General features: G+C 44.7%; 3 protein-coding genes across 6 annotated transcripts in view; all 3 read right to left on the bottom strand.

The window, feature by feature from the left end:
- The window catches only part of ATP6V0D1 (ATPase H+ transporting V0 subunit d1), a 37918-nt gene extending 29083 nt beyond the window's left edge, over positions 1-8835 (bottom strand). Inside the window, exon 1 of the mRNA XM_079119285.1 lies at positions 8553-8835. Coding sequence (XP_078975411.1) covers positions 8553-8682 — 130 coding nt within the window. The 5' untranslated portion in view covers positions 8683-8835. The remainder of the gene's footprint in view (positions 1-8552) is intronic.
- Positions 8836-8971: 136 nt separating this feature from the next.
- Positions 8972-27468, bottom strand: part of AGRP (agouti related neuropeptide) — a 34086-nt gene continuing 15589 nt past the window's right edge. The window contains exons 2-4 of one of the 4 annotated variants that reach the window (XM_079119287.1): positions 10185-10317; positions 9943-10028; positions 8972-9729 (exon numbers count right to left, since the gene is read on the bottom strand). In XM_079119287.1, coding sequence (XP_078975413.1) covers positions 9547-9729; positions 9943-10028; positions 10185-10317 — 402 coding nt within the window. In that variant the 3' untranslated portion in view covers positions 8972-9546. Of the gene's footprint in view, positions 10029-10184; positions 10318-16864; positions 16986-27468 lie in introns of those variants that run through there. The other 3 variants (XM_079119286.1, XR_013760516.1, XR_013760519.1) reach the window with 3 other exon arrangements.
- LOC306648872 (nuclear cap-binding protein subunit 2-like) lies at positions 14466-16984 on the bottom strand. The gene is made up of 2 exons (XM_079119288.1): positions 16874-16984; positions 14466-15412 (listed from the first exon to the last, which is right to left on the bottom strand). The coding sequence occupies exon 2, from the start codon at positions 15354-15356 to the stop codon at positions 14952-14954; it is 405 nt and encodes a 134-aa protein (XP_078975414.1). The 5' UTR covers positions 15357-15412; positions 16874-16984; the 3' UTR covers positions 14466-14951.

Genomic DNA, 27468 nt, shown 5'->3' with positions numbered 1-27468 from the left:
CCTATGCTTCACCCACTGAGGGATCAAGTCCAAGCTGGCTTATAACAGCAAGATGCCAAACCTCCCTCTTGCCTCTCCCCATCAGAGGACCCTCACTCTGGGGACCCTCACTCTGGGGCAGTGGCAGCAAGCCAGAGGAAAGTAATCAAGCCAGCAGAATGCTACGGACACATCAATAACCCATGCCATTTCCTTGACAATTAGGTACTGGGATCTCTTCATGTACTGCCCAGGGCATTCAGGACAACACAGATCCCTAGAGACTGGGGGGGAAAACTTCAGATGTGTGGGACCTAGCTCTTAGAGCTCAAAAACTTGTGTTTGTTGCCTTTCTTTTATAGTGCAAACTCTCCTTGGATTATTGCTTTCTTCATATGCTTCTCCCATATGCCCCTGAGTGACTCTCTTTCTTGTGGTCAATTTCAGTAACTGTCAGCACTGTGGCATCTTTGGATCACATCTGATTTTGAGGAGTTTAGGACTGAGCTAAGTTCATATTTGCTGTCCAAGATTTGGTCATCTAATTCCACCAATTCAACACAGTCTCTTTTGACAAAATATTTCCATACAAGACCATACATTACAACTCTGAAACAAGATATTTCCCACACATTTACCTTGACCTAACCTAGAAATCCCCCCCCCCCCTTTTTTTTAACCATAGCCCTCACCCCTACTAAACTGTACATCCTTCCAAGGACACAGATGGGTTTCTACAGGACCAGCCATACAACTATCCGGAAAATGTGTCCATGCACTTGCCATGCACTACTCCCTCCAGTGACCAAAGCTCCTTTGATCCTTAGAAGGCATTCCTTCTCCCGTGGAAACTCTTTCCACTTCCTTAGCTTGGCTGATTTTTTTTACTGAGATATGATTCATTAGCCATAAAATTTTGCCCATCTAAAGTGCACAATTCATAGTACTCAGTATAATTCAGTCATGCAACCATCACTATGATCAATTTGAGAACAATTTTTATCACCCCAAAAAGAAACCTCATAGCCTGTAACTGTCACCCACCACATGCTCCTATCTTCTCCCCAAAGCAAACTATCTACCATGCATTCAAGGCTGTTTTGATGTCCACTGCTCTATTCATTAGACAGTCACACTTGCTCCAAGCAAGGCAACTGTAGCATATTTATATTACCCACTTGTTATGGTTTGGATCTAGAACACATGGAAAATCTTATGTGTTCAGAGATGGGGTTTTGGGGAAATGATTGGATCATGAGGGCTCTGATCTCATCATTGATGGCTGAAAGGAATTCTAGGAGGGACCTAATTAAAGGAAGTAGGTCACTGGGGGCATGCCATGGAAGGGTTTAACTTCTTCCTTGTCTCTCTCTTCTGTCCTTCCTTCCTGCCTGTTATGAGTTAAGCAAATTTGCTTTGCCAAGCCCTTCTGCCATTGTATTTTTGCCTTGGAATCAGCTGACCATGGACTGAAACCTCTGAAATATACGAAGCAAAACTAAATCTTTCCTCCTCTAAGTTGTTTATATCAGGTTTTTTGGTCATACTGACAAAAAAAACTGATTAATATACCACTAAGGTCCACCATGGCACCAAACTTCCAGGAGTGACAGGAAGGAATGACCGCACTAGGAGTAGCTGACTTTTCTGACTTTAATCAGTAGCCGGGCCTGTGCTAGCACTTCACAAACATCTTGGAAAAATCCTAACTCAGTTGAAATGCAGAAGTAGATGCTATGATGAACAGAAGATAAGTGAATGGGGGGGATAAAAGTGTTCTGGAAGATGGTCAACACGTCACACGTGTGCTTCAATCATAGTCCTGGAGTGTCTAACTCACTGACTGTAAAAAACAACCCTCAGCTGGTGTGGGGTGCATGCCTGTAATCCAAGCAGCTCGGGAGGATTACGAGTTCAAAGTCAGCCTCAATTTATTGGGGTGCTAAGCAACTCAGTGAGACCCTGTTTCCAAATAAAATACAAAAAAGGGCTGGGGATGTGGCTCAGTGGTTGAGTGCCCCTGAGTTCAATCCCAGGTACCAAAAAAACAATCCTCAGGGCAAACACCTAACTCAAAATCATCACAGGATTTCTCCTCTTGAGAATTAATATTTCTTTACAACAGGAGATGTCCTAACAGAGAGAAGTTTCAGGTAAAGGTCCCATTCTAGATGAGGAAACTGGCATTCTAGTATTTCATCAGATGCATGCAGCTGCATAGTCTAGCAAGCCATTTGCTTTTCTGTATTTTCTAAGTTTCTGAGTGAAAGGAGAGCTAAACTATCCATAGAGGAAAACCCAAGGAAAAAGGAAGCTCTCAAAGGTTACAGGACTGTATCAAAAAGACTTGGCAGCCAACTGAATAAGTTCCAACTGGCAAGAGATAATCTGAGCATCAGTAAGGTTAACTGACTGAAATGTAAGAAAGACATTAAAGCCCATTAACGTATTATGATACTAAATAAATAAAACTCATTAGTCATCTAACATTAGTCACGTTAGAAAACCAGTTCACAATTAAAAAACAAAAAACTGGTAAGTATGGGAAAGAACTAAGCAATTATCCTAAACTTCCCTACAAAGACTATATTTCAGGATAATCAAGTAGTTGATTACTGGAAGTTTCAGGGGCACTGGTATTCACGTTGGCAATTACAGAAGGATATAGAATCAGAATACTACCATTTTGCAAACCCTAAAGAAATAATGGTTCTAGTCAATAAATGTCAATGATTCCTCATGTCAGGAAAAAAAAAAAAAAAAAAAACCTAGGTATTAGGTGTCTCTCAATGGAAGTGCAAACATCATCTATTAAGTATTTTTAAAAACATGAATCAAGCCAGAATCTAATCAGGAATCAGGCCTTTATATCTAAATACTAACTTACAGGAAAAACAAGTGAAAGGGCTCGCTCAGTAGTAGAGCTCCTGCTTTGTAGGCCTGATGGTGTGAGTTAAATCCCCAGCAGGGGAAAAAAAAAAAAAAAAAAAAGTGGGGAGGAGAGAAACAGGGACAGAGGAACATGTTAAATTATATAGCAGGGATATAATCAGCAAAACTGAGATGGGTGGAAAAATCTTTTAATCTATTACCTATCAAGTAATTCAACTTCTTCAATAATTAAAATAGAAAGTCTATATATTTAAAAAACTGACAGCATCAATCAATTGAAATGTATGAGTCATATTCGGATCCTGATTGAAATAAATAAATGTTATTAAAAACTTTTGAGGGCCAGGTGTGGTGAAGTGTAACTGTAGTCCCAGGGGCTTGGGAGGCTGAGGCAGGAGGATCACAAGTTCAAAGCCAGACTCAGCAACTTAGCGAAGCCCTAAGCAACTCAGTGAGACCCTGTCTCTAAATATAATATTAAAACAAAAAAGGATAGGGATAAGGCTCAGTGGTTAAGCACACTTGGGTTCAATTCCCAGTACCAAACAAAACAAAAAAAACTTTTGAGACAATCAGAAAAATGTTAACAGATAAATTTAATAGCACTAACAAAATACTGTTATTTTAAAATAAGGTAAAATAATAATATTGTTTTTTTAATAATATTATTTTTAAAAATAGTCATTACCTTTCTCCAAATTGCTGAAATATGTACAGCTGAAATAATATGTTTTCTGAGATTTACTTCAAAATAATTTGGAACTCAGGGGATACATGGAGATTGATTGATTGATTGATATAGTGCTGGGGATTGAACCTGGGGCTCTGTGGATGCTAGAGAAGCATTCTACCACTAATATACTCCGAGTCCAAGTGGAGCCATTCTTGAAACAAAATTGATAATTGCTGTAACAACAAAAATGATAACTATTATTTTTTTAAAAAAATGTTGTGGTTGTTTATGGACATGACTTTATTTATTTTTATGCAGTGCTAAGGGTTGAACCCAGTGCCTCACACATGCTAGGCAAGTGCTCTACCACTAAGCTATAGCTCCAGCCTGAAGATTTACTATTATTATTTATTTTGCAGTGCTGAGGATTGAACCCAGGGCCTTGTGTATGCAAGTCAAGCACTCAACCAACTGAGTTATCTTCCCAACCCAAGATTGATTATTTTTATGTGCTCATTACATCATTCCTTTTAATTTGTGTATGTTTTGTAGATATCCATAAAAAAACAGTTTTAAAGACAAAAGAGGAGTGCTGAGGACATAGCTCAGTTGGTAGAGTGCTTGCCTAGCATGCACAAGGCCTGGGGTTTGATTCCCTGGCACCACAAAAACAAAGAGAAAAGAGGAAAAAGGAATTCTGAAGGGTGGGGCTGGAGACTGATCTACCTCTGAATTTAGTAACTTGTAGTCAAGCAAATTTAATAACAATGCCTTTAGACTGAGCTCAGGGCAAGAGCTGAGAATTCAGGCTCAGAATTGTGGCAATGTCCAAAATACCTGCCCACCTTTGGTATGAGGTCCAGTAGGCTGGGCAAAGTAGGCCTCCAGTAAGTGTTTCTTGGACAAGCAAACACACACTTGAACATGGAAGTAGCATTACATTTGCTCCTTGTGGTCTGAAATCCATTCACTTAGACACATCCAACAAATTCCACAAGCCTCTGTGGAAAGTGATATTCTTTATCATCACAATTTCTACCCTTATACCCAGTCCTAAGGAGTCAGAGGATTCCCTGGGTTCAGACTGATTTTTTTTTTTATTAAATAAGAGTTTGGATTCCCAGAAGAGCTGTACTCTAGTTCCCAACAATCTACGACTGGGTCTCCTTTTAGTCCCTCTGAATGGCCTGGCTATTTCTACATTCACAAGCTGATCTCTCTGTCTGAAATGCTTTTCCCACTAGCTGTCTGCATGGCTGGCTCCTAATTCTTCATAGCTCAGCAGGACTTTAACCAGCCATGCTGTCGAAAGAAGATTCTCTATCGCTTCTTCACTGTAAATTATATTTAATTTTTTTAACTTAATACCAATAACAACATTAGGAGCTAACATGCCAAGAATTTGCCATGACCCAAGTTCATGCTAAGCACTTGCTATGGTTTGGACATAGTTTGAATGTCCCTCAAGGCTTCATGTGTTATTTAATCCCCATTGTAAGGTATTAAGAGGATGGAAACAATCTGACAATAGTGCTTAGAGGTGGAACCTTTGGAAAGTGATTAGTATTAAAGTCATCCAGGTGGAGCACCCAAGATTGAATCCTGGTGGTTTTACAAAAGGGAGAGGCAAATCGGGTGTGATGTTGCACACCTGTAATCCCAGTGACTTGGGAGGCTGAAGCAGGAGAATTGCATATTCGAGGCTAACCTCAGCTATTTAGTGAGCCCCTATCTCAAAATTTAAAAAACTGAAAAAGGGCTGGGGATGTTGCTCAGTGGTAAAGCACCCTGGGTTCAATCCCCAGGACCAAAAAAGAAAGAAAGAAAGAAAAAGGAAGTCATACATACACACATGTGCTCCCATCTCCTGCCATGTAATGCCCAGCATCACCTCAGACTCTGATGTGGTCCTCAACCTTGCACTCCAGGAACTGTAAGCCAAGATAAACCTCCTTTCTATATAACTCACCCAGTGTGTGGTATCGTATTATTGGCAACAACAACGAAAACAGACTAATCAGCATTTATCTGAATTATCTTGCTTAAATGACAACCACCCCATAAGGTAGGTGCTATTATTACCATAATTTTAGAAATGATGAAAATCAAGACAAAAAGGTTACATACCTTACTCATGTCCATAGGGTCATGAGGTAGCTAGCAATCCCACATATGTAACCACTACACTACACTAATTTCTTAAGGTCTTCCCCTCTCCTGCTAATGTCTACCTCCAGACTATGAAGCTCAAGAGAACATCATTCAGCAAAGGGTCTCAGCCCCCATTGGAATGCATGGCATAAAACAGGTGCTTACTAAGCACTGTGAATGAATGAAAACATTCAAAGTAATACCACATAATTTTTCTTCATACATTTCTGACCTGCCTCCTCTTCCTCACAAGTTCCTAGGATAGGATCCAGCCTCTAGAAGATATCTAACACATCCAGAAAATCTCAGAGCCATAAAGAGCTTTTGTGACAACCCAACTCTGCCCCCTCAGTTCATGCAAGGAAAATGGCCTCTCTTGGTCTGTCTCCTACTCCAGGCAAGATGCATAATGGAGGATGCATGGGTTTCAGAGGTTCTAAGAGATGACAGCTGTCAGCAGGCAGATGCCCTGCTGGAATGGAACCCAGAGAAGGCCAGGACACTATACTTGCCCTATCTTACAAAACAAATAAACACCCCTTGCCAAATGTCCTGTGCCTTCTGGGAACTGTCCAACACCTGAAACATGTTCCTTGAAAACTTCATCACTCCTAAAGATCTCATTAGAGACTACAGCCTTCCTTTCCAGCCTCTCTCCCTCTTCCTCCAGGGATGGGGAAGCAAAAATACCTAGCATCAGCAGCCTAGAGACCAGGCCTTTGGCATCATCTTCTGAAGCAGAGAAGGCCTTTCTGTAGAAGACAAATGCAATTTATGGTCACTCCTTCCTGCTTCTGGTTTACCCCAGCCCTTGAAAGTCTTAAGCATCTCTAACATACAAAGTCCCAAGAACCCCAAACTCTATGTCAAAAAACTTCTAAAAAAGTAGCACTGACAAATGTCACAGGAGTTGGGATTGAGTGGAGGGAACAACATTCTAGCCTAGTAGGCCAATGAGTGTTTCCAAGATTAGGTGTAACTGGGGCTGTGCTTCATGGAAATGAGAAGGAACAGAGGGAACAGAAGGTGAAATAATATGGAAAACATGAGCTAACATTTATTGAGTGCTTACTTTGTCCTTGGAGCTTTCTGTGTTCTTCGTGCTGGACTAAATGTTTTACACACAGTAGCTTGTTGACATCTCACAATCTTTATTATATATACCAGATGAAGAACCCAAGACTAGAGGTGTTAAATAATCCAGTAATTGGCAGGGTTGGGATCCAAACCCAAGTTTGTCAGACTCCGAAGTCCCACCATACTATGTGTACCAAGTACTGGGGGAATGGCTTTTGTGATGGAACAAGAGATCCTTGAACGACACACCAAATGTTCAAGGAGGCTATGTGCTGAGCAGTGTTGCAGAAAGAATGGCTTAGCATGTTTATGGAAGATTATGGAAGATGCTGGAAAGATGGGAATCCTGTGCTCCCAGAAGATCTGCAGGAGGAGGGTGACGCAGCAGCAGGAGTAAGACAAGACGAAAGACAAAAACCAATTGAATGCCAGTTGATGATCAATGGTATTAACCTTTAGAGTAAAGCAAATATCTTCCTCCAGCCCAGTCCACAAAACTCACACTAAGTGCCAACTGGATGTTATGCCCTGCCCCAGGAAGCCTCTCTGTTTCTCCTTTTCCCACAATGAAGTCAAAATCAGATTGCTGAGAGGCTCCAAGAGCCCAGGACCCTGAAGTGTTCTCCCCTCATTCCCTGGAAACTTTTTTCCTCCAGTGCTGGGGGCTGAACCCAGGGCTTCATACATACCAGGCAAACACTCTACAACTGAGCCATGTCCCTAGCCCTCCCCTCATTCCCCACTCCACTCACATAAGTAAACTTTTCTTGTAGTTTTATGTTAAAATAATAAAATCTATAATAATTATACTTTAACTTCAATAAGTTTTATATTTTAATAGAATTTGTTTTCACTTGACTGGTCTAGTTTGTAAGTTAAACAATAACTGAGCTCACTTTTAACCTCAAAAGTTTTTGATGAGAACATTTTCTACAGTGTGTGAGTCATCTGGCGATCTTCTTCCTTCAACTATAAGTGCCTCTGCTCAAAGGTGTCGCTTGGGGGACAGGGGTGGACACAACCCTGCCCAACACACCTGGGGGAGGAGAGGGACCTGGACTTAGGACATCACTAACTTGGCACATCTGTTGCAGCTGCTCATGAGGACGTCACTCTCAGGAGCTGCGAGCTGAAGGAAAGGGGGAACCAGCTTCTGGCTACTCTTGTGTAAGAAACCCCGTCCCAACACCCATCCCCCACCCTCGCTGACGGGGATTTTCAGACGAATGCTTATCTATGAACTTCCAGATATGCAGGGCCACCCCTTGCTTTCCCTAACACTCTTTAGGGGACACTGCGCAGCCGGCGGTTCAGAGTTGAGAACCACCCCTCGCTAAACTGGCTCAGCGATCCCCAGGAAAGCTCAACAGGCAGACGAATGCCAAAACACGATGATTCCAAAAGCCTTGGGAGTGGGGAGGTTTTTCCGCTTAGCTTCCCTAACCGGTGCCACAGGACAGCTCTCTGGCTACGTCACCATAAAGAGAATTATATGGGCATACTTCGCAAGAGCCAACCACTCCCGAGACCCCCTGCTACAAACTACATGACCAGCATAACCCGGGAAGAGGCAGTCGAAACAGATGCGAACCACTGTAGTCCTCAAAGCCTTGTTTATGTCTGGTCCCCCAGCGAGTCGCAGCTATAGGCAGATCCCCTTCTCTCCCGCCCGCCATCAACTCCCGGATTCCCAGAAAGACCCCCCCGTTTCCGGTTTCCAGGCCCAGGGCTGCCTCCAGCCTGGCTTTTCAAGGCCTCTCGACTTGGGCCTGCGGCTCACCCTCGAGCGTCTCGCACTGCACTAGGTTGAGGTAGTCCGCCTGGCTGAGCACCCCGGCCTTCAGGCCGCGCACCAGTCCTTCCAAGTAGCCATTATCCACGTTGAAGTAAAGCTCCGGGAAGAACGACATGGCTGCGGCGGGGTCGCCGGGACCAGAGAGCCCCGACCGGCCGGCACACAACGTAACTACGAGATCAGCTGACGCGGCGCCCGCAACGGGCTGTCAAGAGCGTCAGGTGACGTGCAGGGGTTGCACGTGACCACAATAGGGCGGGACTCTGAGAGGCGCCCAGCTTCCGGGTGGTTTCTCCAGCAAGCGCTGCGCAGGTGTGAACCGCAGGCCGCCCTCTGACGCCTGCGCGCTGAACCGAGATGGGCTTCCTCCTCCCCAGGGTGAAAACCACTTGAATGTCTGAGGACTAACGCATGGTGGCGCCCGTGGCCTCAGGATTCGATGGGGGCCCTCTTCCCGCGGTTAGGTGCCCCAGGTACTGCAGAAGCTCGCTGGGTAAAGGTGGATGAAAGTGGGAGATACTTCCTGTACTTGGAAAAGTTCCACACTGTTGAGTCTAACCCAGGGGAAAAGAAGTCTGGTGGGGACGGACTTTGCAGAAGGTCACGCTTAATTAGCCGTAAGTGAGCCCTGGAGCTCATACTTATTCTCTACCTGGGAGTTACAGCCCATTGGTGTGCTGCGACCAGCTGTCGCGCATTTGTTGTACAAGATCTTCCAGGGTTGTAATTCGGCCCCCTTTTGCTTCCCGTAAAGGTGCCTGGTGCTCTAAAAGCGCGCGTGTATGTAGCTCAGATAATGGGGTAGCCCAGGCCCGTGGGGTAAAGGCGTGTGTGATTTCTTGGCTTGGCGACACCCCCGCCCCTGCCGTGAACCCAAACGCCCCTCGACGACCCACGTTCGAAATAACCACAGCTTTGGGATTGACCCCATCCTTTATTCGTATCCCCCTTCTCTGCTGAAACGTCAGCTGTCAGCCCGTTAGGTGCGGCTGCAGGGGTTGGTGGCCGTACCCAACTTGCGGCAGTAGCAGAAGGCGTTGAAGAAGCGGCAGTAGCATGTAGCACACGGGTCACAGCATGGTACCTGCTGTCCCAGGCAGGACTCATGCAGCCTTACACAGCGGCGCGGGGAGCGGGACTCGCGGTTCTGCGGGTCTAACATCTGCATTGGTTGGGAAGCAGGAGGGTGAGCACAAGCTTCTGAAGGCAGGTTCAGGCACCCCACCTGCCCCAAGCTGTGCAAGATGGCAGTGGAGCATAGCGAGGAGCGCTCTGCTGTGTCGCCCCTTGTGAAGGGGTCCAGAGGTGCGGAGAAGGGGTGATTGATACCTGATGCCCCCGTGTCTGCCACCTGACCCTTTCCCTGAGTACTTACCTCTGCCAAAGCTTCTGCCTTTTGTAGCAGAGCCTCTTCTGCTTGCTCTGCAGCGGTCCTCTTCAGTGAGGCGTGCAGGCCTAGGCCTGGGGCAGAAAATGTGAGAGCAGGACCCGCATGCAAAAAGTACCTACCTCCCAGAGGCTGGGGTTGGGAATGGGCAAAAAGGACTTTTGCCAGGCAGGCAAGTTTGTGGCCAGAGAGTATTCAGGACCCATGCAGCCCACCCCTGCCGTACTGACCTGGTAACTCTGGTAACAGGGCCTGGTCAGGCCTTCTGATGCCTTCCAGGGGTGCCAATCCCATTTGGGCACCAAGTGTGGCTGGCAATGCCAGCAGCAGGGCACAGCTTAGCAACACTGCAGTCAGCATAACCTGGTTCATGGGAAAACCCACCACTTAGTCCTTCCTCATCCTTGGAGAACCTTGTAGATGCCTGGAGAATAGGATTCACCACCCAAGCTGAGGACTTACCTCTGCTTGCTGGTCCTTGCCTTAGAGTTCCTGGCCACCTGTGCCCTCAGTTTTTATGGCAGAGTTTAATGAAGAACCCACACGTGACTCTCCCCTACAGTTAAGGCATGAGGGGCCCTCTTAGAGGGTGGGGGCAAGTTCAGGCTTCACTCTCTGAAACTCAAGACTTTGGTGCTCTACTAGAGGGATGGTCATCTCTAGTTTTGGATGAGGCCTCCAGGAACCAATTAATGTCTGGAAACAAGGTATCCAGGCTCCCAAAATTTCCACAGGACCAGGACCTAGGGGATGGGCTGGGCTGGAGCCATTAGCAATAACAAGGCAGGCGGCCCCAAGAGTTTAATTTAATTTATGGCCCCGGAGATGCTCACTCAGCCCCTATAAAGCATGTTGTTTCCTTTGTTTCCAGGAACTCGGGTCAAGGACATTAAAGGGGGTGGTAGGCCATTGGCTGTTGTGGTGTAGAGGTGGGGTACAGAACCAGACCTTAGGTTTCTTTGAGGAGAGAGGGGTGGAAGAAGCCCACCTAGCCAAAAGCAGGCCCTTCTGACTACATCTCTGGCCCTGCATCCCCTTCCCCATATCTCTCCAGGCTTCTCCAAGATCCCCACCCCTTCTCCTGTCCCCAAATCCCTTTCCACCCAGGGTTCCTGGAAACTAAGGGAGCTGAACAGACTGTTCCCTGGGTGGGCAAGTAGCTTCCGAGTAAAAAGCTTTCAGGCCGCCTGCCTCATTAGTGCTAATGGCTGTTCCCTTCTGCCGCTGTTGTTAGGCCTCTGCCCACGCCTGGTCTTATGAGCATGAGGCTATGGTGAGGACTGCCCATTTGTGGACATGGCAGGACACATAGGCCCTCACCTGCTCCTGCCTTCCCTTACCCCTCTGGAGAACTTTTTATCTCACACTTGCCCATCTGGTAAAAGGATGCAGGCTGAATCAGTTTGGAGGGCCCAGTGCACGAACTGGGCTGGCCCAAGCAGCAGGAGAGGATGAAAGGGCTTTCAGGATTTGCAGATCAAGTCCACACAGGCTATTCTGAGCAGGATGCCTAAAGAAATACTCCTAGAAGCAGGAGGAAATCAGATGCCCATATGGCAGCCTTTGCCTGGAGTCAACACCAATAATTGGCATTGTGTGCCATCTTCACAGGAGGAGGCTCTGCAGAGGCGGACCTATGGCAAGCTCCTTCCACAGATGGATACTGTGTCCATGCTGGGAATAGGCTGGCATCACTTGTAGTTGTTTTCAGGGTAACAGACCTTGGAGCTCAGAGGGCCACTTACAGCTGCCTGAATGTGGGAGAAGACACTGAGGAATCAGGGGAAGCCCCTCTAAGGAGGCAGCTTCTGAACTGAATCCTTAGGATGATGCAGTTAAGATCCAGTCCCCTTTTCTCCCCTAAGAATGGTGTTGGTGGTTTGTTGACTCTTTCGCAAAGCAGACCTGGTATTGAGGTCTCTCTGGCAGCTGGACTGACCTTTCTATCCCAGAGGCTGTAACCAGGCCTGGTGGCCCACTCAGTGCATTTTCTAGAATGTGCAGGGTAAAGATTTCAGGCACCCTGGTGTGCTTCCATCCTAGTTGGGTCAGTGGGGCTCAGGAAGGGCAATATATCAAACGTACATGAGGCACTTTGCCCAAATTCTTGTGCCTGGCCACATCCCTGAAGATTCTGGCTGACAAGGTGGGGAGCAGGTAGGGACTGTATGTTGATTGGAAAGGTGCCCCAGTGACTCTAAGTACCTGAATGGGCCTTCTCAGCACCCATCCTAAAGAAAGCATTTCAAAGCTGGAGCAGGGCCTCTCCCCAGCACTCATATGTCTTCACCTGCACATGGGCACACAGATGTATCAGCCCTGTGGCAGCAACAGACAAGGGCCAAAGCACAGATGGGGAAAACCATGACCCTGGTCAGGTTCAGTGGAGCGGACGTCCCGATCAAGCAAACCAACCATCAAAACAGGATGGCAGCTGGTTGCAAGGGCTGAAACCTATAATCTCAGTCCCCTTTTCACAGAGGCAGGAGGATGGCAAGTTTGAAGCTAGCCTTGACAACTTAGTGAGAACCTGTCTCAAAATAATAAAAAAAAATTAAAAGGACTGGGCATGTAGCTCAATGCTAGAGCACCCCTTGGTTCAATCCCCAGTACTGGGGTGGTGGGTGGGTATGTAGCTCACAGTTTGGGAGGCTAAAAACCCAAATGGCATAGAGTAGCAGACTTGGCAAAGGTCCCATTGCAGATGGCAGGAGTGAGTCACATCAAGTGGTCACATCTCCAATAGGAAGCAGAGAAAGTTGCTGGGGCCAGGCTTGCTTTTTTTATAAGAATCCTCTAGCAAGAACTCAAGGGGTCTCAGGAGAAGGTAGTTCCCCAGTGACCCTGGGATCTCCCACTAGGTCTCACCTCTGAAAGTTTCCAACCCCCCCCCGCAATACTGCCACCCTGGAGACTAAGACTTTAACACATGAACCTTTGGGAAGACACAGTTAAGCCATATTCAAACCATAGCACCCAGGAAAATGGAAAATTATAAAAACTTTTTTTTTGGGGGGTACCAGGGGCACTCAGCCACTGAGCAATATCCCCAGCCCTATTTTGTATTTTATTTAGAGACAGGGTCTCACTGAGTTGCTTTGCACCTTGCTTTTGCTAAAGCTGGCTTTGAACTCGTGACCCTCCTGCCTCAGTCTCCTGAGCCACTGGGATTACAGGTATGTGCCACTGTGCCTGGCTGATAGAAACTTTTTAAAAAATGTGTAATATATATATATGTATATATATTTATACACATATATGGACAATGGACCTTTAATTAATTAATTAATTAATTATATGCCATACTGAGAATCAAACCAGTGCCTTGCACATGCTACGCAAGCGCTCTGCCACTGAGCCACAACCCCAACCCAGAAACTGTTTTTTTTTTGTAAGTTGGTCCAGCTTTATTGAAATCTGTTATAGAAGACACAATTCAAATAAGAATCAGTCTTTGGTTTTAAGGCCTGTAGAATCTGAGTTTTTTCACCACACAAGAATACAAAATATATTAGTTCAAACTACGTTGTAAAAACAAATTCTAAAAATGAATAATGTTTGCAAATGGTTTCTTCCTAAGCACTTAACAACCGTTATAGCTCTTTAAAAAATTAAAAGTTTAGAATTTAATGAGAAAACCCACGTTTATTGTACGTGAAAGCTGTTCACATTCAGCCCCAACTTTCACAAACTACTGGAAGATACTTTGAAAAAAAATTCACATTTTTTTACATACCAGGGAAAATTATACTCACATATAATATTAGAAATCACCTCTTGCCTTACAAATGCAAAATAAATTCTCTAGACTCCCCTGGCTTGAACCATAGTAAGCACAATTCGGGAAAAATAAAAAAGACTTTAGTTTGAAAAGTAGCTGAAATAGACACTTTCTTTAGGAAACCTTTCTCTGTTTTTGTGAAGCATTCTCTGTCATCAAGCTCTTTTTAAAAAGAACCCATTCTATTCCCAGGACTACAACTAAAATGGAAAGAATAAATCTGATGGCCTTTACAGCAAACTTCATCATGTCAAGGCAATCCTTTAACACATGTCTCCTGATATTTCATTCCATTTCCTACTAGTGTCTTCCCCCATCCACTAGAATATGTGAGGTTTTCTGTATTGCAAACCCTTGCTTTGTTGTTGTTGTTGTTAGCTTTAGGTAAAACATCTTTTGAAAAATTTATATAATTCTTCAAACCCTGCACCTACTTTTGTGCTGTGTAAGGAATGGAAGTGGGACATGTCCCTGGGACCATCTCAGGTTTACTTACTTCTATACCAACTAGTTAGGAAGCTCCCTTGACTTTTTAAAGATTAGAATTCAACATAAAAAAACATATTCAGTTGTCAAACACCTGTTGCTAATTTAAAACAAAGCTATACCACATAGCAAAATTCCATTTATTAAACTTTATCTCATGCAAACTTAAATTTTAAAAAACATTCATTCCAGGCCCCAGTGTACATTATTAACTTACTTAAGATACAAACATGGTAAAACAAATTATTACATTTTTCCATTTTCCTTTAAAAAGTGTGGCATTTTTGGCTGATGGAATAATCAACATTATAGATCAAATCTGTTGCTAAGGAGCACTTTGTGTTGTTGGGGAGGGTTCTGGGGATCTAACCAGGGCTTTGAACATGTGAAGCAGGCACTGTACCACTGAGCCACATCCCCAGCCCCAAAGAACACAATTTTAGACCTGGTAACTGAAAATCATCTGGTAACTTGACACATGGCCAATATTCTAAGATTAGAATTAAAGGCATCCTTTTGTATTCTGTCTGTCCTTTAATAATTTTCAGGAGAAACCATGTAAAGGCTTGCAGCTCAGTAGACACTGATCAGACTGTGGGTAATGTTCTTCAGCAAACTCAACAGGCCAGTGGAGGGAGTTTTGCACTGATGGGGCTCTCTCCTCTCACTACTTTTGTGCCAGTTTTCCATAGCCACCTCTCCCAGCATCATAGTCTTGTCAATACTCATCTCAAACCTGGCCCCCTGATCGCCCACGTCCATACTGCCTGCCCTCCTTAAAGCCTGCATCCCAGTCTGTGCGAATGATCCGGTCATCCAGACATGTTCCATTTATATACCGCATGGCATTTTCTGCATCTGTTCTAGAATAGTATTCCACAAAACAGAATCCACATGCTGCTTTTTTTACTTTATCCAGACCCATAATGATCTTCTTTATGTCACCACTTTTGCTGAAAAGTTCATAAATTTGTTCTTCAGTTGTGTAAAAGGAAAGATTTCCAACATACAATGTACAGCTTTTCTTCAGTAATTTTTCTTGTTCTTCATTATCACCCCGGAAGTGCTGGTCCCGGTACTGGCTCAGCTCCACATAGGAGTCGCTGCGCAGCGCCTTCAGGAGGCCACCCAACATAGTGCACAAAGGTCGACAAGGACGTGGCAGCTCAGGAAACAACCAGAGAGCGGCGGCTGTGGCGGAAGCGGAAGCCCAACCCAGAAACTTTTAATGTAACAAAAGTTGATAAATCAAACCAAATATTGGTTATTTGAAAAGGTGAATATAGAAATAATTATAGATATATGTATACATATTGAGCTATAACAAGAAATCCATAGGTCATGTTTTGGGCCAATTCAGTGGTGGGGATGGGGCTACCTGACACAGCATGGAGGACAAAAGGAGCTTGGAGTGAGAAAGGGGATAAAACAAATGTTTATTTCTTCTTTTGGACTCAGGTTAACGGGTGGTGTGAGTGATGCTCGGCTCCTATTGCTATGATCTGAGCCCGATACAGTCACAGAGGTTGTATAACATGATGATAGTTACAGATATTTGATGACTGACTCACTGACTGAACCAATTCTGGGGAGCTCCATGGAGCGATAGCTGTCTCCCCAGCTCCAGTTGAGAAAAGAGTATACTGATTGTTTACCTGGCTGGGGCCTTTGGGCAAGCTTGCGACAGAACATGTGTTAGGCAGTGTAACTAGACAGCATAGTAAAGAGTATACTGGTTGTGTGTTCAAGGGACAGATAATGTCCCTTGCATGGCACTCCCCAATTCCAACTCAAGTTTCATGACTGAGTAAAAGTCTTCTCCCCAGGAAGCCTTCCCGGGCCAACTCCCACCTGCCTTCTGCTGAGGTAGATGACTAACTTTGTCCTACAGGCCCTCAGGCACTCTTGTATCAACGCACTTAACCACATCATTTTTTTATGGGGGAGTTTTTAGTGCTGGGGATTGAACCCAAGACCTCACGCATGCTAAGCAAGCACTCTACTACTGAGCACCAGCCTCAGTTCTACCCTGCTCTTTTTAAGATTCCTTTGGTTTTTCATTTTTATTATGGGAAATCTCAGACATGTGGGAAATATGTGACATGTTCTAGTGGGGGATTTGGGAGACCTGGGGGTTACAGAGCCTACCTGCTGAGGCTGGGCCTTAACTCCAGAAAGAAGAAACCAGAGAGTGTGGATGTTCTGTGCCAGGGACCATGCATGAGGACAAGGGGTCTTTCTCCTCCTGCAGTATACTTCTCACCCCCAAGGGTGCTGTTCTCATTTTGTCGTGTGTGTGTGTGTGTGTGTGTGTGTGTGTGTGTGTGATGGTGGTTACACAGGCATACACATGAGAAAAATTTCATTAAACTCTACATTTAAGTCTTGTGTATTTGGGGGCAGGGCACATTGCTTAGTGGTAGAGTACTTGTCTAGCATGCACAAGATCCTGGTTTGGATCCCCAGCACCTCAAAAAAAAAAGCAAAGATTTATATATTTATTGTATATTATAACTCAATGAAGAACATTTTTTCATTTACTTTATTAAAGGTTCATAAAATAATGGATTGTTTAACAATAAATGGCCTCTTAGAGGTTTATGATATTGGATACATTAAAGCACTCCATTCCTGAAGGCAGGTGCCCCTTACCTTGTCCTTTAGGGACATTCTGAGTCTGTTCTATTTCCTACCATTGTATTTAAAGAGAAGACCTTCTAGAATGCTTAAAGATTGCTGGTAACCCTCCATTCAAGGGAGATACCTGTCAGGAAAATAGACATAACCAGCGAGAAGACATCAGTTGCATTGAACTCAAAGCTTGATTCAAACTGTCTTAAACTATAAATATAATTTATTGGCTCAAATAACTAAAGAAGTCCAAATATAGGGCTGGTTTCAGAGAAGGTTTTATTTAAAATCTCTTGATTTTATAGGCACTCAGTGGGGCAGATACAGTTGGTTGCCTCCCCAATGCCCATTCCCAGTCTTGTTTGGAGCAATACCCAAACATAATAACTTCCTCCAATTCCCTAAAAGTTCCCAATGTCCCTGGGATACATTTGTGATACAGGAGACTAATGCTGAGGCCTTCTGGGAAATCTTGGGCATCCTGGAAAGGCATGTAGGGGGTTTCTAAAGATGGAGGGAGCTTCCAGGACAACTTTTGTACAGCTGTTCATGACAGGAATACTAATAGTTCCTGTGGTTTCCAACAGCACAACCTCCAACCTCTCACACCCTCAGATTCCTGGTTCCAGGCTCAAGGGATTCAGCCCACTCAATCCCTTCCTGGAACCTAGTCACACCTGAAGAAATCCCAGGAGAACTTCTGGACTGGGCTTACTCCCTAGAGTTGACAAAGAGAACTCCTAACTCTTGGGGCTTCTTCCTTGACCCTTGAATACCAAGGGTCCTTTTACTGCTGCAGTAAAGAGAAAGAAGGAGGGCCTGAGGATTCCCAACTGGGTGAGAGTCACCCTCCTCAGGCCATCCCTATCTGGGGTGGGGTTGGGGAGCCCTGGGGTAAGTTTGAATACATGCCTCCACCTAAGGCAAGAGGAAGCTGGAGTCAATCTACAGCAACTCCCTCCTATCCTTCCTGGGGGCTTGAATGGAGAGTGTAAACTCCTTTGATCAATCTCTACAGTGAACTGAAAGGCCGGGGCATCTCAGAGGTAGATACTAGCAGTGGACACTCCATCAGAGAGCACTGAAGAGGTAAGGCCCACGACAGAGGAAGGGCTCTGAGAGTCTCTATTTCAGATGTGTCTAAACATGTGGGCCCCAGAACATGGGATTCACACCAGCAGCAGCAGCAGCAGCAGCAGCAGCAGCAGCAGCCTAACCTAGGAACTGGTGAGAATGTTAATTTGGTCCTGTCCAGATTTAAGGAATCACAAATTCCCAGGACCCAACTGCCAGAGTTTTAACAGATGTTGCAGGTGATTCTGAGTGACTGAGCTTTGAGAATCCTTGTCACTATTTCTAACTCCAAAGCCCAATGCCATCTTTCTCATGTGATATTGTAGTTGAGACCTGGGGCCAAGGAGTAGTAAGGGGCTGCTGGGGTGTCAGAGAGAGAGGAACATCTCAGCCTCAGGGAACAACAAATGTGTACTGGCCCTTGGAAGCCGGTGTGCAGACAGGCTCATTCCTTCATCCATGAAATATTTATTGAACGTCTACTGTGTGCCAGAGCCTGGTACAAATACTGAGGGCTTACTGAGTGTCTGGGAGCAAAGGGAGCATGGCTGGGAATGGAACATTAAGAATCCGGCTCCCTTGGGATTCTTGTGGTCTAATTGACTTCTTGGAGATGCTCCACAGGGAATGACTTGGCCTTGCCAGTCCAGAAAGGCCCCCGCTTCTTTCTCTGTGAGCTAAGCCATCAGTATGTGCTGGATGAATTACATCCACTATCAGTGGGGCCTGCAGAGCATACAGCTGAGTACATGTGGAACTGAAGCCACCTGGCCACATTCTGGCCCATAGCCAAACTTACAGAACTGAACTCAAATCAGGGAGGGGCCCGTAGAATCTGGGCCGCACACCTTCAGGGAGCTGAATGTCACCCATTAGTTGCCCATGCTCAGGAAATGACACTTATGTGTGTGCCCCAGGATTCCACAAGGAATCTGCTCCTCCTCCAACCCACCACCTCTTTTGGAGTATTCCTCTCCCCCTTCCATTACCTCTCACTCCATGGCACTGGGGGTTCTACTACCTGCAGCCTGGACCCCAGAATTCAATCCTCCAGACTCCTTTAGTCAACCATCCTGGGAAACTTGACCAGTGACCATGTATGCCCCTCATGCCATTGATAGCCCTTAAAAAAATGGAATTCAAAGCCATGGACCTCATTTGACCTGACATCTTTTTTTCTTTTTCTTTTTTTTTTTTTTCCACCCTTTTTATTTTTTATTTTGAGACAGGATCTCACTAAGTTGCTGAGGTTGGCCTTGAATTTGCAATTCTTCTGCCTCAGCCTCCCAAGTCCCTGGGATTACAGGCCTGCACCATTATGCCTGGCTTTGAGCAGACATCTTTACCAGGTTCCCCTAAGAACCCAGCTGAGTAGCCCTATGCTCATAATCCTGCAGGGCTATTAGAGAACTGACTTGTAGTGTGCAAAATGGAATGGGTCATCTGGGTATTCACCCATCCAGAGTAGATGCTGGCACACAGAATGCCTTCCTTGCCTTCATCCAGAACCTGGGACCAGGTCAGTATGTTTAGAGCAGTCTAGAAGAGGAATGAACTGGAAGAGCTATCATCAACCTAAGGAAATCCTAAGTACTGCCAAAATCCCAAGTCTTCCCACTCCTTTTACCTTACTACAGCAGTTAAGACACATTGTGTCTGCAGGCCCAACCCAGAATTTTTTTTTCATAGAGCATGCAATGCTACAACAGTTGAAAATGGCAGCTCTCGTCCTGCTCAGTTCTTTCAGGGGATGGATTCTAGCAGCTTTCCCCAGCTGTGACCCAAAGGCCCAGCCCAAAGGATAGGGGTGCAGGCAAGAAGAAATGAGGCCTTGGCAATGAATATTTTCTCCACCTGGCAAGAAAGCTGATGATATTCCACAGAAAGGTCTACATGACTCAGCAGAGGAACAGGTGTCAGGGGAATTGGAACCACATTCCTTCCACTGCCTGGACCTGTTTGTGTTTCCTCCCCTGCCTGAGGCCCTGGGGATAGAGGAAGAGCAGCAGCCCAAGGGCAGGGTCTAAGTCTGGCTAGCAAGTGGAGGGGAGGTCCTCACTTGGCTAAAGAGCAGGAGACCCCACCATGTTGCTCTAGTATGACAGCTGCATATTGGCTACTGTGGCTACATCCAGTCATGAGATGTCAGAGGCTTTGTGTTGTTGACAAGCAGAGATAGGTCTTTGCCTCTCAGAAGCTCCCTACCTGGCTCTTAGCTAGCTGAATAGGTGCAGGGTCTGTGACATCTTTGAAAAGAGGTAGAGTGGGCTTCAGGACTTGCCTGATCCTTCCTCCCCTTAGTCCTTGGGCTTGTTTTTTGCTTGGCAGCCTATCCCTTCCTGGTGGTAATTCCTTACACTACATATTCACTCTGGCTCAAGTCTCAGGGCTTCAGGTCTAGTACCTACTGTTCAAAAGGTCTCCCTTTTCACCATGTCCTCCTCACAATCAGCAATCAGACGCTTCACATCCTGACCCATAGGGAGTGGGCACACTACATTTCCCAGTGGATGCTTACTTGGTTGAGATTCAGAAGTGGGTCAGGGTCATAACTGTGGTATAATGGGAGTCTGAGACAAGTGTCAATCAGGTACAGACATCAGGGTAGGGATCAAGTAGGGGAAGGGTATGAAAAATGATCATGGCAAGGGCAAGAGTGACCTATGGCTTGCTATGCCCTCAGCAAGCTAAAGGACCTGCAGGGTTGTTCCTGTTTTGCCAGGCACCAGAGCTCTGGAAGGAGAGGAGGCAAGAATAACCCTGGACCACACCGTCTTTTCACCCTAGCACAATCCCAGCATGGGTTTTGGCATCCTCTTTTACCTGGGCTTGGGGCTGTTGGGGTTCTAACAGGACAAACACCAGTTAGGAGGTGGGAGCAGTGCAGCAGTTGACACCTGTCACCAGGGCACTCTTGGGGTGATACTGGGTCATGAGACTGAGGAGACTTGAGAATCTCTCTGTCTAGCTGGGCACAGAGGCATATATCTATAATCCTAGAGGCTCAGGAGGCTGAGGCAGGAAGATTGCAAGTTCAAAGCCAGTCTCAGCAACTTAGTGAGAACATACCTCAAAATAAAAAATAATTAAAAGGGCTGGGGATGTGACTCAGTGGTTAAGACCCCTGGGTTCAATCCTGGCACAAAATAATAATAATAATAATAATAATAATAATAATAATAATCTGTCTACCCAGCTTCCCTCTACTTGTGGCAGCCTGAAATCATTGTGGATGGAAAAGGAGGCAGGCCCTTATATTCCCATGCAACTAACCTCTCTGCCCACTAGAAATGTAAGAAAGTATGGCCAACTGTTCAAAAGACAATATCCAAAGAGGAGGAGGTGGTACATAGACAAAGTCTCCTGCCTAAAGCTGTAGAAAGAGCTGTTGGAGCCAGGGGCACCATGGCACACGTCTGTAATTCCAGTGACTCAAGAGGCTGAGACAGGAGAATTGCCAGCTAGAAGTCAGCCTGAGCAGGCTGGAGTTGTGGCTCAGTGGTAGAGTGCCTGCCTGGCACATGTGAGGCACTGAGTTCACTTCTCAGCACCACATAAAAATAAAAAAATAAAGGTATTGTGTCCATCTAAAATATTAAAAAAAAAATAAATCAGCCTGGGCAACTAATGAGACCTTGTCTAAAACATAAAAATAAAAAGGGCTAGGGATGTAGGTCACTAGTAGAGTACGCTGAGTTCAATCCCCAGAACTGCAAAATAACAACAAAACTTATTGGTATGTTCAAGAGGGGCACACATGGCTCCTCAGAGGCTTTGGGGAGGAGGAGTGCCTGAAAGAAGACAGTGTTTAGAGTGGGGAGATTTGGAGCTCAAACCTGACATAAAATATGAGCATGCACATAGGGGCCGGCTCAAAAAGAGACAGAGACCCCACTGGAACCTTTTCATTTAGCCAGAAGTCTCCTTTTGTTTCTCACTGTGAGGTTCCTACTTTGGTTCTCTGGCTGCACCCACCATCCAGGTGCCATATTATTGGCAGCTGGCAACTCACAGCTACCCCCTTGTTTGGAATGTTTCCTTTGTCTTGGTGAGATCCTTCTCTCTCAGAACATTATTCCCACCTTGCACAGAGATAGGCCATAGCCATGAGTGACCAGTTGCAAGGTCCATGCTGGGTTGCAGGCCTGAGGAGTTGTTTGCATGTCCATTTGCCTATCTTGTTTCCTATATGCCTCTGTCTGTTTAAATCCTAGTGAGCGAAAGAAACCTGGCCCATTAATGTTGTCCCATATGATCCAACCCCTCCACAGGCTGGAAACTGCTAAATATGTTCAGAGCCCAAAAGCCATGTCAATTTGTGAATCTGTGTGTGTGCATGTGCATGTGTACATGTGCAAAGTCCCCACTTGTTCCTGAATCTAGGAGAGACAGTTCACGTTTAGGAGGATGCAGATGGGCCCTTCAATGGAGCAACCAGTTGCTCTTCAGAAGTGTTTGGGATGGGAAGCTCTAAGTGAATTCTTGTTATGTAAGGTAGGGGGACTTGGAATCTATGCTGTGGACAGGTACAGCCTAAAATGCACAAAGAGCCATCTCAGAGCTCAGTGGAAATGCTATTTAGCTATTAGATGAGTATGTACACAGTGAGTGAAAATTAGGATATGTGTGCCGGGCACGGTGGTGCACACCTTTAATCCCAGCAACTTGGGAGGCTGGGGCAAGAGGATTGCAAGTTTGAGACCAGTCTCAGTAAATTAGCAATGCCCTAAGCAACTTAGTGAGACGCTGTCTCAAAAAATGAAAAGGGCTGGGGATGTGCCTCCATGGTTAAGTGCACCTGGGTTTAATCCCCAGTATCCCCCCCCCAAAAAAGATATGTGCATTCTTCTATATTACAATCCAATAAAATAGTTAAATTTAGAAAGAAAAACACTTAAATATTCATGTCTATAGGCACGTAAAAGAGGATTCTGAAGAAGACTCTATAAGGACATATGAAACACCACTCTGGGTGGTGGTCCTGGAGATGTTTGGGATGGGTTTTTTGATTTTTGTTTTTTACTTGCTTGTATTTCCTGATTTTCTGTAATAAGCACACACTGCCCCCTCCCCCCCCCCTTTTTTTTTCCAGTGCTGGAGATCTAATACAGGGCCCCATGCACGTTAGGCATCCTACTACTGAGCTACATGCCCAGCCCCACATTGCTTTTGTAATGAAAAAAAAAAAAGTAAAGATAAAGAAAATAAATACACGCCCCCTTGTGGTTGCATGTTCATTTCCACTCCCCTTTAGGAAACTCCAGGAGCCTCTCATTTAGTCTCCTCTGTTCAGGTTATGGCCCCACAGCTTTGTCCTCTAAGGGATGCTGATCAGACTTATAAAAATCTCCAGCCTCTGTTTCCTGGTGTATTGACTAAATCATAATAAAGCATGTCCTTCCAGGGGTAGTGGACTTTAGCCAGAAACATCCAACACAAAATCCATGACATTAAAATCACACACATGGGCTGGGATATAGCTCAGTGGCAAAGCACTTGCCTTACAAACACAAAGCCCTGGGTTTATCCCCAGTTCCAAAACAGAAAAGACAAACCCCCCCCACCACCAAAAAAAGAGAAAAATAGGAAAAAAAGTACATCACACATACACACTGAGGACAGCCAATCAGCAGCAGGCACACAGCACAGAGCGAGCCACCTGACACACACACCCCAGGACCAATAAACAACTGGCTTCCAGATGGGCAGATTGTACCCACGTGTGTGAATCTCACTATTAAGGGTCATATTAGCTATTCAGGTATAATTCAGTAGTGAAATTAGAACTAGTTTCTTGGGCTTGAGATCTGGGTAGTCTCACAGGGCTCTATGCTCAAAAGGGTTCCATGATCATTTTCATGCTCTGCTGTCACTATCTTGAAAAGTCATAATTTTGAATGAGATACTCTGCATTTCAGTTTGAGTCCCACAAATCGTGTCCTGGGTAAAATGTTCCCAGATCAGGGCAGAACAAGTGTGATAACCTAAAATAATAACACAAAAAGTAGTTCTCCAAAGAAATGAATTTACTCAGGAATAAATGAGAGATTATAATGAGGGATATGTACACCATGATGAATCACAGGTGCACCTTGGGCAGCAAATGAAGACAAGGGCATTTTGTTTATTTGTGTCGTCCTGGGGATTGAACCCAGGGACACTCTACCACTGAGCTACATTCCCAGTCCATTTATTTATTTATTTATTTATTTAATTTTAATTTTAATTTTAATTTTTTTTTTTTTTTTTGAGATAGAGTCTTGCTTTGTGGCCCAGGCTGTCTTTGAAACTGTGATTCTCCTGGCTTGGCCTCTGGAGTCATTGGGATTACAAGGCATGCACACCATGCCTGGCAGGAAGACAAGGATTTTTAAAGGTAAAATGAGGAAGGTAACATAAGTTGTTTTGAAATAATTCCCTCAGTTACAAGTATCCAAAAAGGGTGACACTGGTCCAAAGTTGAACAGGAAGTTGCTGGGTATACATCCTGATTGAAGTATGGTAAGTTGTGTAAGGTTGTGGAGGCCTTTATGCAAGGTTATGATTTTCAGAGAGGCCTGTAATAGTTTTTGTCATAAATGATTATATATGAGAGCCCTCTCCCTATGGTGTCTTAACACCATTTTGTTAAGATTTGGCATGAGTGACTCCATTTTGGTTCTGATAACTTGTATATGATGTGGGGAGGGGTACAAGGGATGACTGACATATCATTGATGACAATGATAAGAATTAGTAAACTCCGAAGTTACGTTTTTTAAAGTTTCTTTAAAACATTTTTTTAGTTGTTGGTGGATCTTTTATTTATTTATTTGTTTGTTTATTTATTTATTTATTTATTTATTTATTTATTTATTTATCTATATGTGGTGCTAAGGATTGAACCCAGGGCATCACACATGCCAGGCAACTGCCGTACCACTGAGCCACAACCCCAGCCCCAAAGTTAATTTTTAAACTTAACTGAAGCCTAATTAATTCATTGTCCACATGCCATCACTCTGCTTTATTTCACTGACACATTTGTAAAAATATTTTGTTTTTTCAGTACTGGGGCTAGAACTCAGGGGTTCTTAGCCATGAACTACATTCTCATCCCCACCCCTTTTTTTTAAGATTTTGGGACAGGATCTCACTAAGTCGCCCAGGTTAGCCTCAAACTTTTCATTCGCCTCAGTCTCCTGAGTTGCTGGAATTAAAGGTGTGCACCACCATGCCCAGCTTGCAAAGAATTTTTTTATGCAAGCAGTGCCTTTGACAACCCTCAAGAACTCAACACAAATATACACCCAGCAGCCTTTCAAATACCCACTGAGATGTTGCACATAATCATTCAGATATTAGCCCCATTTGTCACCAATATCAATAGTCCCTAAAATCCTACCCTAACCCCACCTAGCTACAACAGATTCTCCCAAAGTTCACAATAACGTACACACTAAGACCACCTAGCTAAGTGTGGCAACATCTGCATGACCCCTCCCATCTGACAGGTGACAAACTCCTGCCAAGAAATGGCCAATATGAATGTTGACTATGTGCAGACTGCTGAGTCTGCAGTTTGCATTTGAATTTGTTTCTCCCCCTGTGGTACTGAGGATTGAACTCAAGAGTGCTCTACCACTGAACCGTATCCCCATCCCTTTTTATTTTTTATTTTCAGACACAGTCTCACTAAGTTGCTCAGGCCAGTCTTAAACTTGCAAATCTCCTGCCTCAACCCCTCAAATAACAGAGATTACAGGCATGCACTATCACGCATGGTTAATTTCTGATTTTTTTTTTTTTTTTTTTTTTTTGGTACCTGGAATTGAACCGAGGGGCACTTTACCACTGAGCCACATCCCCAGCCTTTTTATTTTTGATTTTGAGACAGGGTCTTACTAAGTTGCTCAGGGCCTTGATAAATTGCAGAGGCTGGCCTAAAACTTGTGATCTTCCTGCCTCAGCCTCCCAAACTATAGGATTACAAGCATGAGCCAACAAGCCCAGTTCTGATTTCTAATACTTTTAAAATGTTCAAATGCAGAGGAACACACCACTGACTTGGGAGGCTAAGAAAGAAGGATTGTGAGTTCAAGGCCAGCCTTGGCAATTTAGTGAGACCCTATCTTGAAATAAAAAAAGTTAAAAAAAATAGAAACGGTTGAGGATGTAACCAACTGGTAGAGCATCTCTGGGTTCAATCCCAAGTACAAAAAGAGGAAGGAAGGGAGAGAGGGAACGAGAGAGGGAAGACAGGAAGAAAAGGAAGGGTTTAAAGAGAAACTAAAACTAGAAATCATATGTAATTTCTGAGTGCCTAGGAAGGATAAGAAGCGTGGCATCTTGCAAGTACATTAGAAATAGTCCTATAGTTTTGTAGATTTCCATGGAACACCAAAGGTTGTCATTATGTGGAAACTCAGTAAGGAAACAAGGTGATTTTGTGTCCTTGGGAGTTGGGGATCTTGAAACTCTGCAAAGATTCTGAGTTGAGCCCCTAGGGTACAAGGGCCCTGGTTTAATGAGGACTGCCTAAAACAAGGCAAAAACTAACAACTTCACTCCTCTCATGATAGAGCGAATCTAAGGTTTTAGATAAGAAAGGGGGTGGAGTGAAAAAACCACGTCCTTACTGCTCTCAGGTTTCCTGCAAGAAATCCCAGTGGAGAAGACTCGGGCTGGCTGGGTAAATGAGTCATGGTTTTATAAGCCAAGGGAGCTGGAAAGTGGATTCCAGGAAATAAGCAAGGAGGAATCGCAGGGAAAGTTTTCAGTTTTAGTGTGAAACTGTTTAGCTGCAATGCTATTCTGGGAACTCAGGAGAAAATCAGCAGTGAGAAAGACTAGAGAAATTGTGAGGATCCAGACAGCTCATGTGAGAGAAAGCCTGTGTCTTTGGGCAATTTGAAACAACCGATCAAGATGGCATAGACTGGGCAAGTTACCAAACAGGGAGATAACTTCCTAGTGCCCAAGACCTCCGGTCATTCATAATCCAACAGGTATTCATTGAGCACCCCACAAGTTCCTGTGATAGGGAGTTGTAAGTGAGGCACAATGGTCCCAGCCCTGCAGAAGTAATAGCCAATAAGCAAGTCATCACACTTGAGTTAAGTAACGAGGAAGGTTCAGGGATGTGAGGCTACTGTGAGGTCCTAGAAGGCTTCTCTATACCTGAGAGAGGGAATTTTCAGAAATAAAGAAGGTCAGGCTGAATTCCAGGCAGAGGCCTGGAATAGAGTGAGCTACAACAACTGCAAGGAGAGTAATTTTGGGAACAGAGGCACAAGAAAAGACTGGATGGACAAGGGGGTTTACTTTATCATAAGCTGTATGTTTGTTTTATGCAATTTTCTGTATTTGTTTTGTTTTGCAATAAAAGAGGACAACAGCAACAACAAAAGACTAAATGGGTCCTTTCTATTCTATTTTGGGCAAATTTAATAAGGTGGAGGGGGCATCTCCTAAGTACCAGGCAACTTGCTTGGTGCATTTTGTTTATTTACAGAGCAATTCTGTTCCTCAGTGTTTATTGAGCTCCCTGAGCCAGGCCCACC

Source organism: Sciurus vulgaris (assembly GCF_902686455.1).
Source record: "Sciurus vulgaris genome assembly, chromosome: 17".
NCBI classification, from domain to species: domain Eukaryota; kingdom Metazoa; phylum Chordata; class Mammalia; order Rodentia; family Sciuridae; genus Sciurus; species Sciurus vulgaris.
The sequence above is the reverse complement of the archived record's forward strand: the minus strand, read 5'-3'. Positions and strand labels throughout refer to the sequence as shown.

Bases quoted from the DNA above. Each gene is read 5' to 3' on its own strand.
- LOC306648872 (XM_079119288.1), bottom strand. From the start codon at position 15,356: ATGTTGGGTGGCCTCCTGAAGGCGCTGCGCAGCGACTCCTATGTGGAG.